This window comes from Anoplopoma fimbria, chromosome 17, assembly GCF_027596085.1.
Source record: "Anoplopoma fimbria isolate UVic2021 breed Golden Eagle Sablefish chromosome 17, Afim_UVic_2022, whole genome shotgun sequence".
In the NCBI taxonomy this organism is placed as follows: Eukaryota; Metazoa; Chordata; class Actinopteri; order Perciformes; family Anoplopomatidae; genus Anoplopoma; species Anoplopoma fimbria.
In genome coordinates, this window is record NC_072465.1 from 18,161,249 (window position 1) to 18,185,579 (window position 24,331).

The following is a 24,331-nucleotide window of genomic DNA, read 5'->3' on the forward strand; positions in this document are numbered from 1 at the left end:
AAGTACTGTTCCTAACAGAACCTCGCACTATCACTCATTCCAACCCCAGACTGTGAAACCTTACTGTACATTCCTTCAACCTCGGCCCACATCGCGTGTCCGCTCTTTGTCGCAGGTTTCGGGGGTGAACGTTTCGAGTATGTGTCTCTATAAAGCGTGTGGGAGTAAGGTTTGAGTGTGTGCGTAACGGAGTGTTATGGATTGTTATTACCGTCGGACAACGGGGAGACGCCAATGTTTACGCCGCGAGCGAGGCTTCGTGAGGGCTGATTTTCGGTGTTAAGAGTTTATGTCGGACTTTGGGGAGAAAAAACCCAAAAACAAGGAAAATAATGAATGCTGACAAGTGATTGTAAACTATTATCGAAACTCGTTTCCCGTCGCAGGACCAATGGATCAACCAGAGGTAACGTCACCAGACGCATTACGCGCTGTCTTCCTTTAGCGTTAGTTTACTTCACACCTAAGCAGCTACAACTTTAACGAAAGAATAACGTGAGAAAGCTTGTGATGCAATCAAAGTAAATCTTTTACATAACGTTACAGTTTGAGTATGGAAACTTTAGTCCACACTGCAACGTTATAATACAACAGTATCATCAGTTGTTTCCAGTTACGCTGTTTATACTAAGTGAAGTGAAGAGTTGTATTAATGCTCCATTCCATCAAATGGAAACACGGTAGAGGTCTACTGCATCATGTAACACTTGTTTTCCTAATCGTTTCATCCTGATGTAGTTCGTATGCTTTACTATATTTTTAAATAAATATCTGCTGGTTTGCAGATCATGCTTATAATAACTGAGCTTGAAGGGGTTAACCTTAACACCCAAAATAAAGTGTGTTCAGTTATTGTTTTGTTTTATTATTCCGTTATGTAAAAGTTTCATACCCCCCCCCCCCCCCACACACACACACACACACACACTTAAAAACAAGGAAGAGGGTGATCATGGCAATGCCAGTTGTCTTCACACACACACAGAGAGAGAGAGAGAGAGAGAGAGAGACACAGCTGTTCCCAAAATGTGCAAACAGCTTTAGCCACAGCCAACAGAAGTGTCTAGTTCAGAGTTGGGGAGCCTTCATGCATAAAGATTATTTAGAGAAGCCTCTTGCAATCTTGAGATGTATGTTGACATGTAAGTATTATAAAAACAATGCTAACAAACACCTAATCGTATCCAAACACATTGTTTGGATACATCTATTTTAATCATGAAGTTGCAGGGTGAGATTTAAAAAAAAATAAAAAATGCATCTTTTAATAAAGATATCCTAACGGCACAGTGAAATGACATAATGTGAACATCATAATAATGAAAGATAAGAAATGTAATTCCGTTTCTCCTCCAACAATGCACATAACAATGCAAGTAGTCAGAGACAGTAAGCCCTTTCTAGTATAAGAGATAAGGTGGGTTATCTGTGACTATTGTCCACATGTCTCCCATACCATCCCCATCCTTAGGCGGAGCTGGAGCGGATCGCCACATGGTTCAGTGAGGAGGGACTCGCTCCGGACTCCCCTAAGGAGGCTCAGCTGTGTTTGCTATGGAGTGCCCTCCAGCGTACAAGAAGTCGTCTTAACAGTGTGACATGGGACTTGGACACCCACCGCTCACAACACTTGGTAGAGATGGCAGATGTAAGTAATCACTGAATTACCAGTGACATCCCAAACTGTAAAGGAGAGACAGAATAACTGAATGCATGCGTCGGCCTTCTGTCTTGTCTGTAAGGTACGCAAGTCCTTGGAGCAGATCCGAATCTTTACTGAGCACAAAGATGTTTTGACTCAGGAGATACAAGATGAAAACGATCAGCTCAAGGACCAGCTGCAACGCGTAATATCCCTTCAAGGTTGGACATTTCTACCTTTACACCACATACAAATAAGAAATACTCCAACAGGAAGAACAGTAGTGACACCATTAAAACGTCTTGATTTTCATCTGCACTATTGCAAAGTCCTCCAAATGTTTTTCAAATAGCATAATAGTATATACACACGTGGACAAAATTGTTGGAACCCTTCCCTTAAAGAAAGAAAAACCCACAATGGTCACTGAAATAACTTGAAACTGACAAAAGTAATAATAAATAAAAATTTACTGAAAATTAACTAATGAAAATCAGACATTGCTTTTGAATTGTGGTTCAACAGAATCATTTTAAAAAACAAACTAATGAAAATGGCCTGGACAAAAATGATGGTACCCTTAACTTAATATTTTGTTGCACAACCTTTTGAGGCAATCACTGCAATCAAGCGATTTCTGTAACTCTCAATGAGACTTCTGCACCTGCCAACAGGTATTTTGGCCCACTCCTCGTGAGCAAACTGCTCAAGCTGTCTCAGGTTTGAAGGGTGCCTTCTCCAGACTGCATGTTTCAGCTCCTTCCACAGATGTTCAATAGGATTTAGATCAGGGCTCATAGAAGGCCACTTCAGAATAGTCCAATGATTTGCTCTTAGCCATTCTTGGGTGTTTTTAGCTGTGTGTTTTGGGTCATTATCCTGTTGGAGGACCCATGACCTGCGACTGAGACCAAGCTTTCTGACACTGGGCAGCACATTTCGCTCCAGAATGCCTTGATAGTCTTGAGATTTCATTGTACCCTGCACAGATTCAAGACACCCTGTGCCAGATGTAGCAAAGCAGCCCCAGAACATAACCGAGCGTCCTCCATGTTTCACAGTAGGTACAGTGTTCTTTTATTTGTATGCTTCATTTTTGCGTCTGTGAACATAGAGCTGATGTGACTTGCCAAAAAGCTCCAGTTTTGTCGCATCTGTCCAAAGGACATTCTCCCAGAAGCTTTGTGGCTTGTCAATATGCATTTTGGCAAATTCCAGTCTCGCTTTTTATGATTTGCTTTCAACAGTGGTGTCCTCCTCGGTCGTCTTCCATGAAGTCCACTTTGGCTCAAACAGCGACGGATGGTGCGATCTGACACTGATGGACCTTGACCTTGGAGTTCACCTCTAATCTCTTTGGAAGTTGTTCTGGGCTCTTTGGTTACCATTCGTATTATCCGTCTCTTCATTTTGTCATCAATTTTCCTCTTGCGGCCACGTCCAGGGAGGTTGGCTACAGTCCCGTGGACCTTAAACTTCTGAATAATATGTGAAACTGTAGTCACAGGAACATCAAGCTGCTTGGAGATGGTCTTATAGCCTTTACCTTTAACATGCTTGTCTATAATTTTCTTTCTAATCTCCTGAGACAACTCTCTCCTTAGCTTTCTGTGGTCCATGTTCTGTGTGGTACAAACCATGATACCAAACAGCACAGTGACTACTTTTCACCCTTTAAATAGGCAGACTGACTGATTACAAGTTTGAAGACACCTGTGATGCCAATTAGAGGACACACCTTGGTTTAACATGTCCCTATGGTCTAATTATTTTCAATCTTTTCTAGGGGTACCATCATTTTTGTCCAGGCCATTTTCATTAGTTTGTTTTTTAAAATGATTCTGTTGAACCACAATTCAAAAGCAATGTCTGATTTTTATTAGTTAATTTTCAGTATTTTTTTAATTTATTATTACTTTAGTCAGTTTCAAGTTATTTCAGTGACCATTGTGGGTTTTTCTTTCTTTAACGGAAGGGTACCAACAATGGTGGCTAATGGGAGAGACAGAAAGGGAAGAATGGGCAGAACAGGACTAAGTCAGACGATGTGAGACCAACCTGTTAGTCTTCATCCTCAAAGAGCACAAGTCATGTTGTCAAAGCTGATGTGAACTGACTGTCCTCTTAAGACAAGACCCCAGACACCCCGCAGTCTAAAATTTCAGATACTAAAGCATTATTAATCTAACTGTCCCCATTCTCTGTTGTGTTAGATTCCCAGATAAGTGAGGTGGCTAAGATGCTGTACCAGCAGGGCCTCACAGAGTTGATTCACAGCAGCCCCAGTGAGCAGATGGCCTACCTCCTGGTGGAGAGAGCCTCACTACTCGAGTCCAGTGAGGATCCTAACAATCTGACGGGTGATGTAAACACAGCCAGCCTGCTGGGGACTGAAGACCAGGCATTGAACAGCAATGCAAACCAGGTTAAAGGAAGATTTTTGGTCTTCTACAATTATTAAAAGGGCTTGCTATACACATACATTGATTGTGATCTAATGTTGTTCCACAGTCTTTCCACAAGGGGGCACCACGTGGCATCCAGAGCCCCTGGAGGAGACTCTTTGGACTCCACAAAGCTTCACAGAGCAAACATACTTTTATTCCTGTATGTCTGTATGTTTATCTACAGTAATGTTTCCGCATCACATACTAACAAACACTAACAACTGCACTCAGGTCAGTTGCAAAATCAGGGACAATCAGCCACACTGACTTTTGTGTATCCCAAAGTGCACGCTTGAATATGAGGATCTTTTTGCACTTTTTTCCAGTTCAGCAGCATCCACATTAACTGCAACCTCTTTTTTTGTTCCAGTGTTTATAAGCTCTGTTACCAGCTCAAGCTAGGAAACTTTGCATGGCAGAGGAAAGTCAAGATACTCACCACTGATGCATCTTGATTTAGTGCACTTCTCAAGGTCTCTTGTCTGTTATGGCATGCATTTATGAACATTTCTTGTTTGTATAAATCGGTTCTTTTCATGGTAGGGCAATCACTTCAATCTTGGTCGTGTGCTCTCTCCCTCTCTCTTTAGATCGAGGCCAGCCATTTGGCTGGCCAGGCAAGCAGCGTTGAGAGGGAATGTTCCCGTCTGGAGCGGGACCTGGAGGAGGGCTCCCGCCGGCTGGCCATGGCCCACAATGAGATCCGGCGGTTGACTGATGAGCTGGAGTCTGCTCATTTGACCCAAAGAGCTTATGGTGAGAGATATTAATCAGCTACTAAGGAGACTGTAAAAAACAGTCAGTTGAGTCAAGTTTGCCAACACTGCTAAAAGAAAGAAACATCACAAACTTTAGCAGAATCCTTTATAAATGACTAGCATTCAGAAGTTATTTTACCATCATACAATATCCAGACAGACTTTGAACTTTAATTGAAGTTACCACCAACTTCCACTGCTCTAAACTGAGGCAGAAACTCTCGCAGCAACTTTGAGTTTATTCTAGCGTTTGTACTTTTTAGAGCCTGAGCTGCAGGCAGCACAGCAGGAGGTCGATGAACTCAGGCAGGAAGTACAAAAACTGAAGAAATATGGTAAGAATTATTTTTCATGTGCTTTCTTTACTCTGTTTTCAAAGAATTGACAGATGTTCTTGAGCTTATATTGGGTGTAAAAGGCAGACAAGATACAGGTCGGACGAATCTATTTTGGATACCAATGTGTGAGAGGCAACACCCTGGACATGTCATCAGTCGATAACACACATAAACAAAGAAAGTCACACTCATGTTCGTACGGCTAAGACAATTTATAGGTTCACTCAACCTGCAGGGGACAGATGTATAAACTATGTTTACGGACAGAAAATATGCATACCCTTTTCCCTACACAGAAACTGAAATGTATGTGGGATGTAACTAGTTTAGTTTATTTGTGGAAATGAGGCTTGTGCTTGTGTGCCAGCTCCACAGCGATTGAGATATCTAGAGTCAGGTATACATGCGGCTTTATAGATATGATGAAAAGGTTGTATATGCACATTTCTGCTTTTGCACATTTGCATGATTTCTGTGTAAGTCGTGTGGTGGAAATCTCCAATACAATTTACTATACTAATACCCAATTTGTACTAGTACTATCTATGTCCCGAGATGAGTCCCAATGAGCGTTGAAATAATGATCAAATGACAAATGAAATGTCCTTGCGGTATTTTATTTCTTTGCATGAAAGAGCCAGAAGTTTACAGAGTCACCGGGAGCCTGCAAAGTACTGAACTCCCGAGTAAGGCTGCTCACCCCTGTATATATGGGAGCCGGGGTGGCCAGGCTCAGTTCTGAGTTAGCATCTCCTGACAATGAATGTGTGATGGAGGGGGTATGAAGAACAAAAGGGGTGCATGAATATCAAAGAAAAGGTAGAAAAACAGAGGGGTGAAGGGACATAAGGAGCAGGGGGGGTGTAACATCTCCACACAGTGTAACTTAACATACAGAGAGACGAGGTTCTCGACCTTTAGAGTACACATCATAGTACATTTCATTCAAAAGGTTGTGGGAGTAAACCCACACAAACAGGAAGTGGATGTGGCTGCCCTAGATATGAGACCAACTACAGTATTTGGTCTCAGAGCTACCTCCTTTTTTTGTTAAATCATAAAAAAAAATATAAACCTAAATTATCAATATTTGTATTTTTCAGTATGCAAATGCTGGAATACTCACAATCGACCCGCATTTCCCAGACAAGTATGTGTGGTAACAGAGAAATTATTTACATGTATTATTTATAATCACATAAGTGCATCATCTGACTTTACTTCATAAGAAATGGTTGAACTGCGAAAGGCCAAAGAGCTGAACGATCGCCTGGACCTGGAGATCAGAGCCTTGAGGGGCAGGGTACGCACCCTGGACGCTGAGAAGAGTTCTCTGCAGCAGATGGTAAGATAGATGCTGGAGTAAGGTACTTTATCAGTAAACATTATGCTGAGATCACACTACATCAAGAATTGTATTTTCCACAGTTTTTGCAGCAAAGACTTTCGACTTGGTTTGTATAGCACAGCATCTTTTCAATATGTATGGTGTAAACACATAGATCATCGACGATTGGCTGTTGATGTGTTCCAACCAAGCAGTACTGTAGTTAACTACTTGACTTTCCTGTTTGCTCAACCAACAGACAGGAAACGTACAAATGACACCCCTCTAGCGTAGCTGACCTCGGGGTCACAGTGCTCTGTTAAAACACCTCTGAGGAAGAAATTATTTGAAAATGAAACGTGCATTACAAATGTACAAATGTGTGTCACTGGTATAGATACAGAAGAATTACACACCAGTGATATCATGTTATTGCACTTTAGTGCCAGTTTATTAATCGATTGACATCAAATTACTTGGTAATTATTTTGACAATTGATTAATCTTCTTTCAAGCAAAAATAACCCAAATTCTATTGTTCCAGCTACTTAGATGTGAAGAGTTGTCAAAAAAATTTACATAGTAAACTAAGCACATTAAGATATAAAGATAACCAAAGAAATATATTTTTAATTTAATCTTACCACACATGGATGTGGCAGTACCTCCACAGCTCTAAGGCCAACCAGTGGGTCCAGTGGTTGAGAATAGCTGTTGTAGACTAAATGGTTACTTGATTGATTGAGAAAATGATCAGCAGATAAATCAGTAATGACAAGGAGTTGCAGCCCTACTTTACTGTATATATGTTTGTCTCAGGTGGTGACTCTGCAGGAGAGGGTGGAGTGGCTGGAGTCAGCTCCGCAGGAGCAGCCGCAGCTCCACCCTGATCAGGTTCAGGATAACGGGGCCACAGAGCCTGCCGAAGTAAGCCTCCTTGATTAACTGTGAAAACAAATAGCTGTTTTAGATGTTCAAGAACTACAGAATACTCCGTTCAATGTCAAGTGATGATTGAAATCACATTTATAGATACTTCTAATTTTTATGCTGTCAGCACGACACATATTTGCATTGACCAGCAAAAGTTTTTAAATCATCACAACTTTAAAATCCCTCCACTCAGCCTCACTAATTTTTATATTTTTGCCCAGGTCTTATCTCTGAAAAGGGAGGTGGAGCGGCTGGAGGCAGCCCTGGAGGAGCTGCAGCAGCAGACTGAACAGGTTCAGGCAAGCAAAGTATTTAAAGTAAGTAAGTTCTACTCAGGGGCGCCGAAAAGGGGGGTAAAGGAGACGGATTCTAGGGGCCCATGATGGAGGGGGGCCCAGAGAGGCCCCTAATGATGATGAAATTATAATACAGAAAAAATAATGACACTAAGTTATTAACTAACATATAATCACACATGTTTTATTTTCCATGTCCTGGTAACAATTCCTTTATTTGTTTTGGAAGCATCAACCCCTGCAGGGCCCCTCAAAAATACCATTGAAATGCATAATTGTATGTAAAATAGCATCAAAAAATGTTGCCGCTGTGTTGGGGGCCCTGTAAAGATTCTTTTCATGGGGCCCAAAATCCCTAGCGGCGCCCCTGGTTCTACTACACAAACCCATGAGCATTACATCTGACACTGAAACATCTACAGATCTGTATCATTATCACCATTCTTTGCATGTATTTTACTGGAGATATACCACTTTAATGTAGGAGACAGTACTAACACAGACTAGTTGGTGTTTATTTTCTAGTAAATCACCAGTAGGACCTTTTTTTCATCAAAGTCCTTTAAAATGGCACACCTGATAGATTGTGTATTTTTGTGTTGAAAAAGTACTGTCTTGTTTTTTTTTTAGTCTCAAGCAGCAGAACTAGCACAGAGCAACCAGACCTGCAGACATTTACAAGAGGAACTCACTGCTCAGACAAGATGCCTTTTGGATAAGCAGGAAACTGTGAGTACATAGTAATAGGATAAGAGAGCAAATTAATGCAAGTTATAAAGGATTGTTTCGAGTGTAGGGCTGTCAATCACACAACAAAGCAATTTCAGCTCCCTCCCAATCAAATAAACTGGACAGAAATACCATCAAATGTCTCTTAATGACTATGAAGTATCATCCGAGTGTTGTGAATCCAAGTGAGTTCTGAAGGTCTACCTAAATGTCTCTAATATTTATGCCAACGACATTTATTCATTTGCACAGTTTTACCTCCCCTCGCACTTTAAATTTCTTTAAACCATCAATAACTTGAAATGTCAAGGATTCAGTGTAAATAAAAGAAAATTCTGGGTTAAATACTGTGAACCGTAGGGTTTGTGGGCTTACGGTGTAATTGCTGGGAGACAACACACTTTTTTGGACCAAAGACTAAATGTGAGATAGAACTGTATAAATCACGTTGTGTTTAGGGACTAGTGTGTGACTTAAGTGAGTTTTTGTTTCGGTTGTTTGGAATGTAAATGTCTTCACTTAAAATGATGCAGAGGTTGTTCTCTTCTTTGTAGAAAATTGTGTAGAATTCTTGAGAAACCCATAATTTTCACCTATTGTAGGGGTCATCAAGTACATTTTTCCAAGCACCAGAATTTTTTTAAGCAAACACTGTGGGGGCCAGACTTTCGAGTAAAATTTAAATAATTTATTTATGGCTAATTAGACTATAATTGTTTAATATTTTTATGTTATCGTTATTAGCCTAACATGAACCAAAAAACGCGCACCGCCGTCCTGACAATGTCAGCAAAGCCACCCAGTGAGCATTTTTCCATCTAAAAGACGTCTATGGCCGACGTCTAATAGTGGTTCAAAAGTGAAAGTTTAATTAACGTATCTATTACGTTCACGTTTAGACCACATTTAGACGTGATTTTCAATATTGGCTTTCAACTGATAAATGGTAAGTGGTTTCATAGTAAGCCTCTAAAATGATGATATAACATTATTAGCACAATGTAGAGGATTACAAATGCACTATTGCAAATCACGTCTAAATGTGGTCTAAACGTGAACGTCTAATAGACGTCAACAAATAGACGTTGATTAAACTTTCACTTTTGAACCACTTTTAGACGTCTTTTAAACGTCTTTTGAACCTCAAAATGCTCACAGTAAAATATGTACCAATTAAACACGTAGTCATAGTAAAACATTAACAGTGTACACTGACAGGACAAATAAGACCATCTGACACAGGCAACAATTAATTAGTTTTTATTCATACAACTACAATGACATTGAAAAAAACACACAACAGAATCTCCCGTTTCTTCTTTAAATGTTGTCAAAGCCTCCAGGTTTCAGGTCTGTAAAGTAAACAAGAATTATAAAAACAGTTGAACCAGTCTGTTCACCGGTGACCATAGCCGTTTTTTAAACGGAAACATGCTCACTGGCAAATAATACTTTATGTTGTTCATAAGTTGCTCTTTGCCAAACAACAACAATGTTCTGACCGTCTTCATGTTTGTACATTAATTTGTTTTACTCACTACCTCCCCATTTAAACTGTGTACAGCCCCACTAGCTCTCTGTAATGTATTTAAATGTAAAATGGCCTAAAACTCACTTTATATCAATGAACTACAGCGACAGCCCATAAACACATCAACATTAACTTACACACATGTTAATGTTTACTGTTGTCCATGTAGCAGTAGCTCACGATGCTCACCTGCATCGTGAGCAGTTTAAAATGATATTAATGATGCTAATTTCTCTTTGAATAACTGAATCCAGTAGTTCAGTACTGACACAGTGTGTGCAGCGTGAAGCCTCGTGCTCATTAGCTCCTTCCTGTCGTTGTGTCTCGTGAGTCTCGACCGTTGCTCTCGTGCAGTTCAGTCGAAGTTCCAAACTCTCTAGAATCGTTACAGCTGTAAGCGAACTTTCTTATTTCAGAGTAATGTATAAAAATGACCGGATCATGACGTCCTAGAAGCTTATTTTAGCAGCAAACAGTAGATAAAGTCCGATATTTCCGACTTTTTATATGAAACATTAAATGCGTTGAAATCACGTCTACGTGAAGACCACATTTAGCCGACCAGTTGAATACTTTACATAAATACTATAATGTATATAATATGTAAATATCGTCTCTCTTACAGCCTTACGTTACAACAGAAAACATTTAAAAAAGTTGAAAAGATGGCTAAAAGACGTCTATAGACGTTTAGACCCGATTTCAACCAGTTTTCAACCAGATTTAGACGTCTAAATCCCGTCTAGTGTTCACTGGGGGCAGCCAGCTGTGACCCGCACAGTCAAACGATGGTCCGATGAAGCCGAGGAGGCTCTTAAGGACTGTTTTGACTCGACTGTGTGGGAAGTATTCAGTGATGCCCATGGGGAGGACATCGACGGTCTCCCAGACTGCATTACAGACTATATTAAGTTTTGTGTGGAGAACACCGTACCCACCAGGACTGTATGGTGTTTTTCCAACAGCAAACCCTGGATCAATCCTGATATAAAGACCCTCCTCAAGGAGAAGAAGAGGGTTTTTAGATCAGGAAACAAGGAGGAGCTGAGGAATGTGCAGAGGGAGCTCAGGAGGAAGATCAGGGAAGGGAAAAATGTCTACAGGACAAAGATGGAGGATCAGCTGCAGCAGAACAACATCAGCGGAGTCTGGAAGAGCCTCAAGGCCATGTCTGGCCACAATGGGCCGAACCAACAGCCTGTGGGGGACCAACAGTGGGTGAATGATCTGAACTCATTCTTTAACAGATTTGATCAGCCACCCACCCCTCCCTACTGCTGCAGCCCCCATCGTCTGCACCGCCTGTAGATTGCCCCTCCTCTTCCTACTCCTCCACCCCCTTTTCCACAACACTCTGCTCCCCTCCACACTCCTCAAACACTGCACTCCACCAGCACCCCACCCCCACTCCAACAACCTACAGCACACAGCCCCCTTCCCCCAACTTGTCCCTCACAAATAACCAGGTGAGGAAAGAACTGAAGAGAATAAAGGTGAGAAAGGACACGGGTCCGGATGGCATCAGCTCAAGGCTCCTCAGATCCTGCGCAGACCAGCTGTGCGGGATAGTGGAGCACGTCTTCAACTTGAGCTTGAAGCTGGGGAGGGTACCACAGCTATGGAAGACGTCCTGCGTGGTACCAGTCCCAAAGACCCCGGGGGCCAAGGACTTCAGCAGCTTCAGGCTGGTGGCTCTAACATCCCACCTGATGAAGACCCTGGAGAGGCTGGTCCTTGTGCACCTCCGCCCCCTGATGATCTCATCTTTGGACCCACTTCAGTTCGCCTACCAATCTGGCATCGGTGTGGATGACGCACGACGCACGGGGGCCCCACAAGGAACCGTTCTGGCTCCATTCCTCTTCTCCATCTACACATCAGACTTCAAATACAACTCTGCTACCTGCCACCTGCAAAAGTTCTCTGACGACTCTGCAATCGTCGGCCTCATCTCTGCCGGTGACGACAGGGAATACAGGGAACTGAACCAGGACTTCATAGGATGGTGCTGGCGGAACCGCCTCCAGATCAACTCTGGTAAAACCAAAGAGCTGGTGGTGGACTTCCGCCGGGGTAAACACTGTCCTCCGGAACCAGTGAACATCCAGGGACAGGACATTGAGATTGTGCAATCTTATAAGTTCCTGGGTGTTCACTTGAACAATAAACTGGACTGGACTAATCATACAAATGCACTGTATAAAAGGGGTCAGAGCAGACTGTATCTGCTGAGGAGACTGAGGTCCTTTGGAGTGCAGGGAGCACTCCTGAGGACCTTTTCCGACTCTGGTGGCATCAGCCATTTGTTATGCAGTGGTCTGCTGGAGCAGCAGCATCTCAGCAGCTGACAGGAAGAGACTGAATAAACTGTCATCCCTGATGAACAACACCTCCCACCCCATGCGGGACGCCCTGGCAGCTCTGTGCAGCTCCTTCAGCCACCGGCTGCTTCACCCCCGGTGTGTGAAGGAGAAGTAGCGCAGGTCCTTCCTTCCTGCTGCGGTCAGGCTGCACAACCAGCTCTGCTCCCAGCAGACCACATGACACATGACAATACAATACACTGTGCAATTATAACTATAATAGTTTTTTCTGTCTGTAAATATAATATTTCAGTTATTGTTGATTTTCTACTGTTTTTTTATTGCTTATTTATAATACTTGTTTTTTTTTTATTTCATTTATATTTTTATCTTGTCTTTCTTTTACTATGTCTCTTGTGTGCACTTTACCCTATGCTGCTGTAAGCCTGCAAACACTAATTATCTTATCTTATCTTATAATTACATTACATTTGTTAAAAGAAATGGACTACAATGGCCTTTGTTTCCTATTACATGATTTCAAATATTTCCCTTATCCTTTTAGGTACATTCCCTCAAGCAGCAGCTGGATACTTCCCATAATGACCTGGATCACCTCATCGCTAACATCTGCACTAAAGAAAACAATGTTCAGGATCAAAAGTAGGAGATTCTACCTCCAGGATATATCCAGCAGCTACTGTATGTGCATGCTAACTCTCAATTTTGCAGTAACACATGGGTTAGTGAAGGTTTCTGTGTGTGTTTGAAGGCTGTTGAAGCAAAAAGGGCAACATTGTGAAAACACTCACTGTCGGCTTAAAGATGATGAAGAGCTTCAGGCACAACTACAGCTGCTGCAGAACAAAGAAATCACACTGCGTGAGGTAATTTCTTATATATTTGACTTTATTGGAGAACTGTTCATTTATCAGGACCATATCTGGTTACTAGTATAACTTCCTGTTGGCCAGTAGTAAAGGGCAGAAAACTGTTGCCAACCACTTGTTAAGCTAAGGAAAAGCTATATATATATAAATAATTTAAAGGTTCCAGCTGGAGTTGCTTATTTACTACATGGATGGTAACAGTTCATTCCTGTCACTGCTGCAGGAGTGTCCTGAATACCACGAAGCAGTTAAGACTCTGTTGGCCACCCAAAATGAGTGCGAGACACTCAAGAAGGAGATCTGTGAAACCCTTAAATGCCTCGACAGAGAGCGAAGGTAACAGACCCATGATGTTGCCGTGAGCTGAAAAAATTCAAAATTCAAACCCGACTGAATATGAGAAAAACAATATAAAACTTGATGAGATTGTAATTTTTTTTATAATAATAATAATATTTTTTTTTAAATATTTACATGTGTGAACGAACAAGAAATACTTTCTTCAACCTGCAGAGGTCATTGAAAACTTTGACACTGGTGACCACATATGACAATGTGTCCCCTCATATAACAATACAATATAAATATGTGTTGTAAGTAACGTACGTTATGTGTCACTTTGGTCTTTCTGCTTACAGGAAATACCATGAAATGAAGGAAAAGCACAAGGCAAAACTGTGTCGAGCGAAACAGAAATGTGTTGACAAAACATCATGGCGTGATGAGAGGATAAAGAATCTAGAGCGAGAGTTGTCTTTGTGTACCCATTCATTATCAAAGGTAAACCTGCAGCTTTGTCCTACTTCACACAAAAGAAACCCTGATGTTTGAGGTGGGGCAACTGGATCAATTAATCACAATTAATCATTATGTCTGTTTAGTTTATTTGTTTTAGTTTTTTTAATGATGGATTTCAATATCAGTATTTATTCCCACCTGTGTTAACATAAGAGTGTTTGCTCTGGAGAAAAATATATCAGCTTATGTTCACTATTGTTGCTATTGGATGTGCATATATTGACTCAGTGACCATGCCATGCACATCCAATAGCAACAATCATGGAAAATGGTGGCAGCGCTGAAAGTCCGTAGGAGATGAGTCCTGCTGTAATTACTGTATTAACTCACTCTATAGACTTTAAGAAATAGATGACATATAAAGTTGGATGATGAATTGAAGGAAAATCTAATTGTTTTACTCTTCCAGGAAAAAGAGCTTACCATAAGCATTACTGTGGAAAATGAGAAACTACTTGTTGAGAGAAGAAGGCTACTACAACAGCTAAATGAGGAGGAGCACAACAAGAAAGACAGTAACCTAACAGCCTCTTTGTCCAAATGCAGGTACTTAACTCAAACAGACAACCCTTCACTGTATGATTCCACAGAGTCCACACATAATGTTGAAAGGATTACTGCACATTTACCAAATGTGTGTTCATTGACAAAGAAGAGATGCTTGTCTTGATCTCAAGGGTGGATTTTCTAGAGATGGAAAACAAGAAACTAGGAAACAAAATACTCCACATGTTCAATCAGCTAGCGGTCTTGGAACGCGACCTGCAAAACATGCAATCGCTCCACTTTGCTGAGGTACGAAGTCTGCTTCATCTTTATTCACAGGCTTTGATCTAGAGTCACTGCTGCTGCTGTTATTGTTGTAGTTTGGCCATTGTAAAGCTATATCAGATCAACTACCCCCATAAGAAGGGACACAGTTAAAATACCTTAACCATGCTAACAACTATGTGAGACAGAAGCAGAGTATCTGTTTTATTCATTACAGCTGACAGATGAATAACACAAATTTACAGCCAGGTTTATTTTTCTCCCTTTTTAAGTCATTCTATGTTTGTTTTTTTCGGTGGCACTTGGACATTTTTTACCATCATAAGTGAACCTTGAGTTACATAGGGTTGAGACACCCTGATTCACTTTATTTTCTTTATTGTGGTCAACTCTTTTTTTTTAGGAACTGAAGAAAACATCTAATCCTATGCAGGTTTTTAAATCTCTCCCTGTGCAAACCTCAAGGTAAGTCTGATCCCAACTCAGAATTAAAGCAAAATCTGTTTTCTTGCTAAGTGAAACACCATTAAATCAACTTTGATTGCGTCCCTAGTGTGGTGAAGCCTGAGATGTCTGAAAATCAGGGCTTATTGGACAAAACTCACAGAAAGCAGACGGATGTGACTTCATCCCCTCATTGTTTCATCTCTGGGCCCCTGTCTCGATCAGCAGAGATGGGCTACCTGAATCTGACCTCCACTCAGAGACACTCAGAACCCTCGACTCCCCCGGTTGCCCTCAGCAACTCAGACAGTACGTGTTCCTTAGATTAACTGTCTATCTGCAACATGAATATATTGTACAGAAATAGGGATTTCCCTTTCTGTCTTTCAGTTCCCTTTCGGTTTAATTTTCAAGTTAACAAAAAAATTATTGACCTCTCTAGAACTGAGTGAAAACAGTTCTCATGTACAACATTTTTAATATTCTTGTTAAAAATTAATCCACATCCTGCGACTGTTCAAAATATAGAATTAAAACCCGACCAGACTTACATTTACGCTGCATGAATTTCCCCTGAGGGGAACGCAAGCCACACAAACCTGTCACAGTTTCCGCCATGATGATTGTTTTTACACATACTTCTCGTGTGATTTCCTTTGCACAAATAAAAACATTGTTTTTGAACTGCACTCTGGGGTTTCATAAAGCAGTGGTGAAGAAGCCACTGTACCTACTCTCTCTCTCTGCCGCAATCAATGAAATGTACTTTTATTATGTTTATATTAAGTCCTAAAATGTCCTTTTTGTGGCTGGTTGCCTGTTGCATTTGTTAGCATTTAAACTACAAACATTCAATTGACTAGTTGGCCTCTTGGTCTGTTAAACACAGTGAGACATCTGAGTAGACAGTGACTACAGCTCAAAATATTTCTAACCAAAGGGATCTATTCTGAATTAGTGCTCACTGATACAGATGTTAGATGTTACAGCTACTTGTCAATAACAGCTTCACGCTTTAACTCCATATCAAACTATCATGCATAAACTATATTAAAACATTTAGTATAAATGTACAAGATTTAATGTATAAGAATGGACCAGATTATGGTCTTATGGGTCCTCAAATCTATTTCCAACACTACATCCCAACAACTTGGACATTTTAGAGAACCAATGTGTGGCCTTATCAACTTTTATTCAAACAAACAGCAAAGTAAATTATATTGATCATCTCTAATGTGCAGCCAGGGCAACTCCAAAGGCTCTTTCCTTTATGACTTTTAATGAGGTCAGACCAGTACAAAGGTCTGCAACTACATGAGACTGTAACGTGTCTGTCGACAGACTACTGTTCCATTAAAATATATGTATTAAAGAACTAATAAATGCAAAAACATCTCTGGGACAGGGTTCATTGGGGTATTAGATTTCTCCTTATAAATGTTCATTTTATTACCACGTATTTTAAGTTAATTTAAAAATAAAAATAAAAGTAGTTTCCCTGCAGAAAAGCAGCTGAAGCAGTAAATTAATCTCAACCTGCCAAAAACGCCACTTGAAAGAATGCGACCAATATGATACATCTGATTAAAAAGTTCTTGGTAACCAGATAACTCTACACCAATGTTTCTCTACACGGTTTCATAACTAACAAAAAGGAATATGAGATAATGTAGGCCTTATCTCATATTCATAATTTTTTATGTTGCAGCTTGTTAAGGTGGAGCTGTTTTTAACTACTTTCATACTTTATAGTAGGCTATATACTACTTAATAATACAAAAATACAACATTCCCCCTGAGATGTACTGAGTAGAAGTATAAAGTTACATGAAATGAAAATTCTTCTCAAGTACAGTACATGAGTAGCCTAACTGTACTCAGTTACATTCCACCCCTGCTAGAACAAGGGCACACCTCATAGATCTAGCCTCCTAATTTTGCTCTCAAAGTGCACCATTTTGATGCATTTAACTTTAAAACTTACAAAATGTTCTTCGGGGTTAGCATGCCGTACCCCTCTAGAGGGCCAAAGGTCTACCCACCATAGTATCACACAATCTTGTGGTAAACACCGCTGCACGCATCATTTTCAAGGTTGTGTTACAAAATATATTGCATTTGTACTTCCATCCTACTCCAATAATATAAATGGGGTCAGTCATCATCAAAAAATGTAAAGCTTTGACATTTGAGTGACAAGCTGAGTAGACTTAATAAGTGCTATTACGAACTGAATTTAAGACTAATAAAAAATAAATAAATAAATTAACAAAACTGGAAAAAAAACAGCGCAAAAATAAAATAAAATAATCAGTATCATAAAATCATAAAAGGGTGATTTGGGAAACATTGGTATAAAAGATAAGATAATCCTTTATTAGTCCCGCAGTGGGGAAATTTGACAAACTGACTCCCACATAAATATAAATCTTATCAACTAGCACAGACAGTCTACAATTTGTATGTAATCACCACACTGACAATGAAGCAAGGGCAACATTTCCATAGATTTACCTAGGCTGCAGCAGTCAATCAATGAAAGAAGCCATAATCAAATTTGGAAATCAAACACACTAGCCCGACAACCTGAGAGTGTAATGTCTTTCACTAAATATAGGAGGCAATTTTGCACTAAGGTGTGCGAAGTGTATCATAATATTTTGGTGCCCACAGTAGTCGGGTGACTTGTATGTCTCTCCTGTAGTCGATACTTGTGTCCCAGCAGTACTCCGGAGAAAGCACCCTGCTCGGTTTGTGAATCCACATGTACTTGTTGAGATGACTCTCATCGTGCCACAGAGCCTCCACATTATTCTCTTTATCCTCCATGATGCTCTGATAGCAGGCGTCAGTCAACGCTTTTACACTCTTCCACGAGCCTCCAAAGATGGCAGCATGGTAGTAGAAATCCCCAGTTTGCATGTACGCCTGGGACTTAGGGTTGCGGTCGTAGGTAAACAAACTCTTTGGGAGGTGGTAGTAGTGGGCGTGGAGCAGAGCCACAGATTCTCCCAGAGCCTCCGAGCCGAATCTGCCAGTAAACACCTGATCCACATCGAAGCAAAAGACATGCGAGCAGCGGTGGCGAATATCCGACCCGATGGCATCTGATATGGCTTTCATTCGCATCATAGAGATGTCCTGCCACCTGGAGTTCTTCTCCACTTTGATGACCTTTATGCTTCTCTGAGGAGCGAGCTTGATGTCTGGCACCTTCTCTGGCACATCCGTAAATACGTAATACGTCACGGGCAATCCCAACATGAAGTGATGCTCTGATGAGTTTAGGAAGGTCATCAGGTAAGCATCCAGGTACCTTTGGGCGGAAGGGGAGACAAGGACAATGTCGTGTTTACATCATAATAGTTATCACAATTACACATAAACAAATAAGCAGTTGGCGGACTAGGATGTATTCCGGTGTGATGAACAGTTATTACAGTATTAATGTGAAAACAGACCTGCCCACAGCAAACACCGTTAGAGCCACAGATGATCCTTCCTTCTTGTGCACCTCGTCGTAGAGGTCAGGGTCAAACATCCCTTCCCAGATGATGGGAGCGTTCCAAGATGTACATGTTTGCACGTCAGATCTGGACCTGCAGTACACGAAAATTATTATAATAAAAAATAAAAGACATTCACTTTAAAAATAGTTTTGGATAGGTTTCTCTCATCATTTTTGTGTGTTTTATTTCTTTTAATTCTTTTTTGTATTTTTTTTACACACATTTCTTTAAACTCGTCTTTACCAACATGCAGCTCAGCACTGCAATTTACATAACATGCAAAACATCCACTAAAGCAACAAAACCCACAGCAGCTCTTCTATTTTTTTTTGCACACATTTCTTTAAACTCGTCTTTACCAACATGCAGCTCAGCACTGCAATTTACATAACATGCAAAACATCCACTAAAGCAACAAAACCCACAGCAGCTCTTTTACCAAGCATGTTGTCTCAATGACCTAGAAAGCTTTAACAAGCAACCGCACTGCAATGAGTTTTCTCTTATTTTATTTTACTTTTTGTATTACGAGATTGCATTACAATAAAGAGACTCTCGCTTCTTTATTACATGCATTTTGCCAGCTAACTGTTTATGTTACAGAAATTCAGTTTCAGTATTATTTATTTTCCTAAACTTAAGTAATTCAGTACATGAGTAGCCTAACTGTACTCAGTTACATTCCACCCCTGCTAGAACAAGGGCACACCTCATAGATCTAGCCTCCTAATTTTGCTCTCAAAGTGCACCATTTTAATGCATTTAACTTTAAAACTTACAAAATGTTCTTCGGGGTTAGCATGCCGTACCCCTCTAGAGGGCCAAAGGTCTACCCACCATAGTATCACACAATCTTGTGGTAAACACCGCTGCACGCATCATTTTCAAGGTTGTGTTACAAAATATATTGCATTTGTACTTCCATCCTACTCCAATAATATAAATGGGGTCAGTCATCATCAAAAAATGTAAAGCTTTGACATTTGAGTGACAAGCTGAGTAGACTTAATAAGTGCTATTACGAACTGAATTTAAGACTAATAAAAAATAAATAAATGAATTAACAAAACTGGAAAAAAACAGCGCAAAAATAAAATAAAATAATCAGTATCATAAAATCATAAAAGGGTGATTTGGGAAACATTGGTATAAAAGATAAGATAATCCTTTATTAGTCCCGCAGTGGGGAAATTTGACAAACTGACTCCCACATAAATATAACTCTTATCAACTAGCACAGACAGTCTACAATTTGTATGTAATCACCACACTGACAATGAAGCAAGGGCAACATTTCCATAGATTTACCTAGGCTGCAGCAGTCAATCAATGAAAGAAGCCATAACCAATTTGGAAATCAAACACACTAGCCCGACAACCTGAGAGTGTAATGTCTTTCACTAAATATAGGAGGCAATTTTGCACTAAGGTGTGCGAAGTGTATCATAATATTTTGGTGCCCACAGTAGTCGGGTGACTTGTATGTCTCTCCTGTAGCCGATACTTGTGTCCCAGCAGTACTCCGGAGAAAGCACCCTGCTCGGTTTGTGAATCCACATGTACTTGTTGAGATGACTCTCATCGTGCCACAGAGCCTCCACATTATTCTCTTTATGTACCATCACACTAAAGCAACAAAACCCACAGCAGCTCTTCTACCAAGCATGTTGTCTCAATGACCTAGAAAGCTTTAACAAGCAACCGCACTGCAATGAGTTTTCTCTTATTTTATTTTACTTTTTGTATTACGAGATTGCATTACAATAAAGAGACTCTCACTTCTTTATTACATGCATTTTGCCAGCTAACTGTTTATGTTACAGAAATTCAGTTTCAGTATTATTTATTTTCCTAAACTTAAGTAATTCCAGTAAAAACTGATTGGCTTCTTAAATTTCCTTTTCCTATATTTAAAATGTTTCTTGTATGTGAAATCATCCATAATTTCTGGTTGAAGTAAAACACGTATTTTGTTGCCCTTCTGTGCAACTTTAGTTGTCAGAGTGCTGTGACCAAGTTAATTCCACTCTATAGCTTTCAATTTGCTGTAATAATTACCATAGTTTGATTTATATATATAATTTATTAGTAATTATATTGTATTCACATTGTGAAGGGTAAGCTGATTTTCTTTCAGTACACTGTTTAAACCACATCAGCCTTTTATAAATCTAAAGTTTCGGGGGTCTACCCACCATAGTATCACACAATCTTGTGGTAAACACCGCTGCACGCATCATTTTCAAGGTTGTGTTACAAAATATATTGCATTTGTACTTCCATCCTACTCCAATAATATAAATGGGGTCAGTCATCATCAAAAAATGTAAAGCTTTGACATTTGAGTGACAAGCTGAGTAGACTTAATAAGTGCTATTACGAACTGAATTTAAGACTAATAAAAAATAAATAAATGAATTAACAAAACTGGAAAAAAACAGCGCAAAAATAAAATAAAATAATCAGTATCATAAAATCATAAAAGGGTGATTTGGGAAACATTGGTATAAAAGATAAGATAATCCTTTATTAGTCCCGCAGTGGGGAAATTTGACAAACTGACTCCCACATAAATATAAATCTTATCAACTAGCACAGACAGTCTACAATTTGTATGTAATCACCACACTGACAATGAAGCAAGGGCAACATTTCCATAGATTTACCTAGGCTGCAGCAGTCAATCAATGAAAGAAGCCATAACCAATTTGGAAATCAAACACACTAGCCCGACAACCTGAGAGTGTAATGTCTTTCACTAAATATAGGAGGCAATTTTGCACTAAGGTGTGCGAAGTGTATCATAATATTTTGGTGCCCACAGTAGTCGGGTGACTTGTATGTCTCTCCTGTAGCCGATACTTGTGTCCCAGCAGTACTCCGGAGAAAGCACCCTGCTCGGTTTGTGAATCCACATGTACTTGTTGAGATGACTCTCATCGTGCCACAGAGCCTCCACATTAGAGCCTCCACATTATTCTCTTTATGTACCATCACACTAAAGCAACAAAACCCACAGCAGCTCTTCTACCAAGCATGTTGTCTCAATGACCTAGAAAGCTTTAACAAGCAACCGCACTGCAATGAGTTTTCTCTTATTTTATTTTACTTTTTGTATTTTGCATTACAATAAAGAGACTCTCACTTCTTTATTACATGCATTTTGCCAGCTAACTGTTTATGTTACAGAAATTCAGTTTCAGTATTATTTATTTTCCTAAACTTAAGTAATTCCAGTAAAAACTGATTGGCTTCTTAAATTTCCTTTTCCTATATTTAAAATGTTTCTTGTATGTGAAATCATCCATAATTTCTGGTTGAAGTAAAACACGTATTTTGTTGCCCTTCTGTGCAACTTTAGTTGTCAGAGTGCTGTGACCAAGTTAATTCCACTCTATAGCTTTCAATTTGCTGTAATAATTACCATAGTTTGATTTATATATATAATTTATTAGTAATTATATTGTATTCACATTGTGAAGGGTAAGCTGATTTTCTTTCAGTACACTGTTTAAACCACATCAGCCTTTTATAAATCTAAAGTTTCGGGCTGCAGTTATTAAATTATACTATTGATCATTTCGTCTTTAAAATGTCCTAACAACTAAGGGGACACCATTACATTTACATGACATTACAGTCATTTAGCAGACGCTTTTATCCAAAGCGACTTACAATAAGTGTATTCAACATAGGTATTCAAGAGAACTACTAGTCACCAGAAGTCATAAGTGCATCTCCTTTCTTAAACAAGCATCTTAAAGCATAAACCAGAGCAAAAGTATAGTGCAGAGGCAAATTACTACGAAAACAATAATTGCAACAGACTAATACGAATATAATACACCATCAACTTAAGAACCCTGAAACATTCAGTTTACTTTAGTATGGTAATAATTAACGGTAAATTGATCATTGAAGTGGCTTCTCAACATGTCAAACATGGTAGTGTTGGTTTGACTTCTCTCAGGTTGGACATTCTGTGCAGCCCAAACATAAGGCCTTAATGGACTTACCAAAGGTCGAGGCTGGAGTCCACACTGTTGTCAAAAACCAGCATCTTTGAACTTTCCAACGTGCATTTGTCCATAGGGAGAAGGCCTAGTAACATTCTGATATCAAAAACAAAAATAATTACCAAATTGAAATAATGTTATGTTTGCATTTAAGCTTATGAATAGATCTAGAACAGTAAGTGTTGTCTCTTGAATTTAAATACAGACTCACCGTAAAGATGGAGATATTAAGTAGAAAACACAGAGCACGACAGGAATGCAGAATAAACATTTCAAAACACCCTTCATCGTCTGAACATGCCTACAGGAAAAGAAAGTCAGATTAAACTCTGAATCATAATTCTGAAAATGCAAAACTCTGTGGCACAATTAATTAACCAATATTGTTGAGTTTTAAAATATGTTAAGATACCCCATGGTTGAAAACGGTGGCTTCCAGGCTCAGTAGACCATGAACTGTCTACGCAGAATCCGCTCTGCTTCCACCTTAAAGTCCATCAGGTGTGTCAACGGACAGCCTACCTTTCTACTGTGCGAAAGTTGAGTGTCGAAACTGCTCTGAATAGAAAGTGGGAGGGCCGATGCGCATGTCTCCATAACACAATAAAAATGGGAAACAATCAGATTTTAAAAAATAAATAAATTAGGTAATCCAGTTTAAAAATGGCACCAAGGACAGAAACAATTCTCCTCAGATCAATAATTGAGCGCGTGGACGGTTTGTTGTATGCCTTCACTAGTAATGTTCCCCTACAAAAGAGCTGGGTATCCACACCGACCGCCTAAACACGCCCATTAGGTGGCTGCTATCGTCATTATTTCATCCCATGGAGCCGTTTGTCACACAATCACAGTGGCGATCAATTGTATCGATCATATTCATAATGAGTTTACAAAGTGAACGATTACACACATGAATGACCAATAAACAGCACAACCAGTAAAAAAGGTCTGAATAAATACTGCAGCATGCCCCTTATGTTCTAAATGTATGCCTGAGGTCACCTGTTGTTATTTCTTACTGTGGAAATTGTTTGCTTTGAGTGAGAAATGATCTCACAAGTTCTTTAATGATACAAGCTTTTTAATAGCCTCAAGTATTAGTATAGCATAGTATTTTATGATAACAACACTTGATTAATCAGTGAAGAATTCCTGACATGGGGCCTCCTCCAACCTGAGTGCAAGCCTTTAATCTGATTTAAAAGGCCTGTTTCAGGGTTTGCTCAACATCTGTGTCTTGTCATGTTCCAGATGGATCGAGTTGTCAGCTGTTTAACAAAAGTTTTAAAGTTTAATTTACATAACTGCCTGAGGCCCAAATATTTTTGTCTGTGTGTCAGCACTCAGTTTTTACATATAGTTGTTTGCTGCTATATAGACGCTCTGAATGCTGTATACTGCTCCTCGCCCACCTTCCTGTTTGTGGTTTATTGTCTGTGATTAAAGACACTTCTCGGATCCTTTATCTAGTACCCAAGACATAATGTAAAAATACAAATCCAAGTTTAAAATGCTGCCTAAGTAAATGAACAAGAGTATTATCAGATACATGTTAATGTATTTCAAGTAAAAGTAATCCTTTTGGCAAAAAAT

At 39.7% G+C, this 24,331-nt stretch overlaps 2 protein-coding genes across 2 annotated transcripts; one reads left to right on the forward strand and one right to left on the reverse strand.

Annotated features, from left to right (window-relative positions):
- The first annotated feature begins 30 nt into the window (after positions 1-30).
- si:dkey-264d12.5 (coiled-coil domain-containing protein 30) lies at positions 31-17,469 on the forward strand. Its single transcript, XM_054616404.1, has 19 exons — positions 31-406; positions 1,472-1,648; positions 1,743-1,863; positions 3,856-4,067; positions 4,154-4,249; positions 4,680-4,845; positions 5,111-5,182; positions 6,415-6,530; positions 7,332-7,439; positions 7,667-7,762; positions 8,372-8,470; positions 12,870-12,967; positions 13,077-13,191; positions 13,418-13,530; positions 13,833-13,974; positions 14,402-14,538; positions 14,670-14,787; positions 15,167-15,228; positions 15,317-17,469. Exons 1-19 carry the CDS (start codon positions 392-394, stop codon positions 15,534-15,536), a joined length of 2,283 nt encoding a protein of 760 aa, XP_054472379.1. The 5' UTR covers positions 31-391; the 3' UTR covers positions 15,537-17,469.
- A 96-nt stretch (positions 17,470-17,565) lies between these two features.
- Positions 17,566-23,499, reverse strand: LOC129105403 (alpha-1,3-galactosyltransferase 2-like). Its single transcript, XM_054616403.1, has 5 exons — positions 23,148-23,499; positions 22,947-23,036; positions 22,736-22,831; positions 18,672-18,809; positions 17,566-18,526 (listed from the first exon to the last, which is right to left on the reverse strand). The coding sequence occupies exons 1-5, from the start codon at positions 23,150-23,152 to the stop codon at positions 17,842-17,844; spliced, it is 1,014 nt and encodes a 337-aa protein (XP_054472378.1). The 5' UTR covers positions 23,153-23,499; the 3' UTR covers positions 17,566-17,841.
- Positions 23,500-24,331: the final 832 nt, after the last annotated feature.

Coding starts and splice junctions, on each gene's coding strand:
- si:dkey-264d12.5 (XM_054616404.1), top strand. Junction 5,183..6,414: donor ACAAAAACTGAAGAAATATG/GTAAGAATTATT, acceptor TTACTTCATAAG/AAATGGTTGAACTGCGAAAG. Junction 6,531..7,331: donor AGAGTTCTCTGCAGCAGATG/GTAAGATAGATG, acceptor TGTTTGTCTCAG/GTGGTGACTCTGCAGGAGAG.
- LOC129105403 (XM_054616403.1), bottom strand. Junction 18,810..22,735: donor GACTCCAGCCTCGACCTTTG/GTAAGTCCATTA, acceptor CGTGTACTGCAG/GTCCAGATCTGACGTGCAAA. Junction 18,527..18,671: donor ACGGTGTTTGCTGTGGGCAG/GTCTGTTTTCAC, acceptor TTCCGCCCAAAG/GTACCTGGATGCTTACCTGA.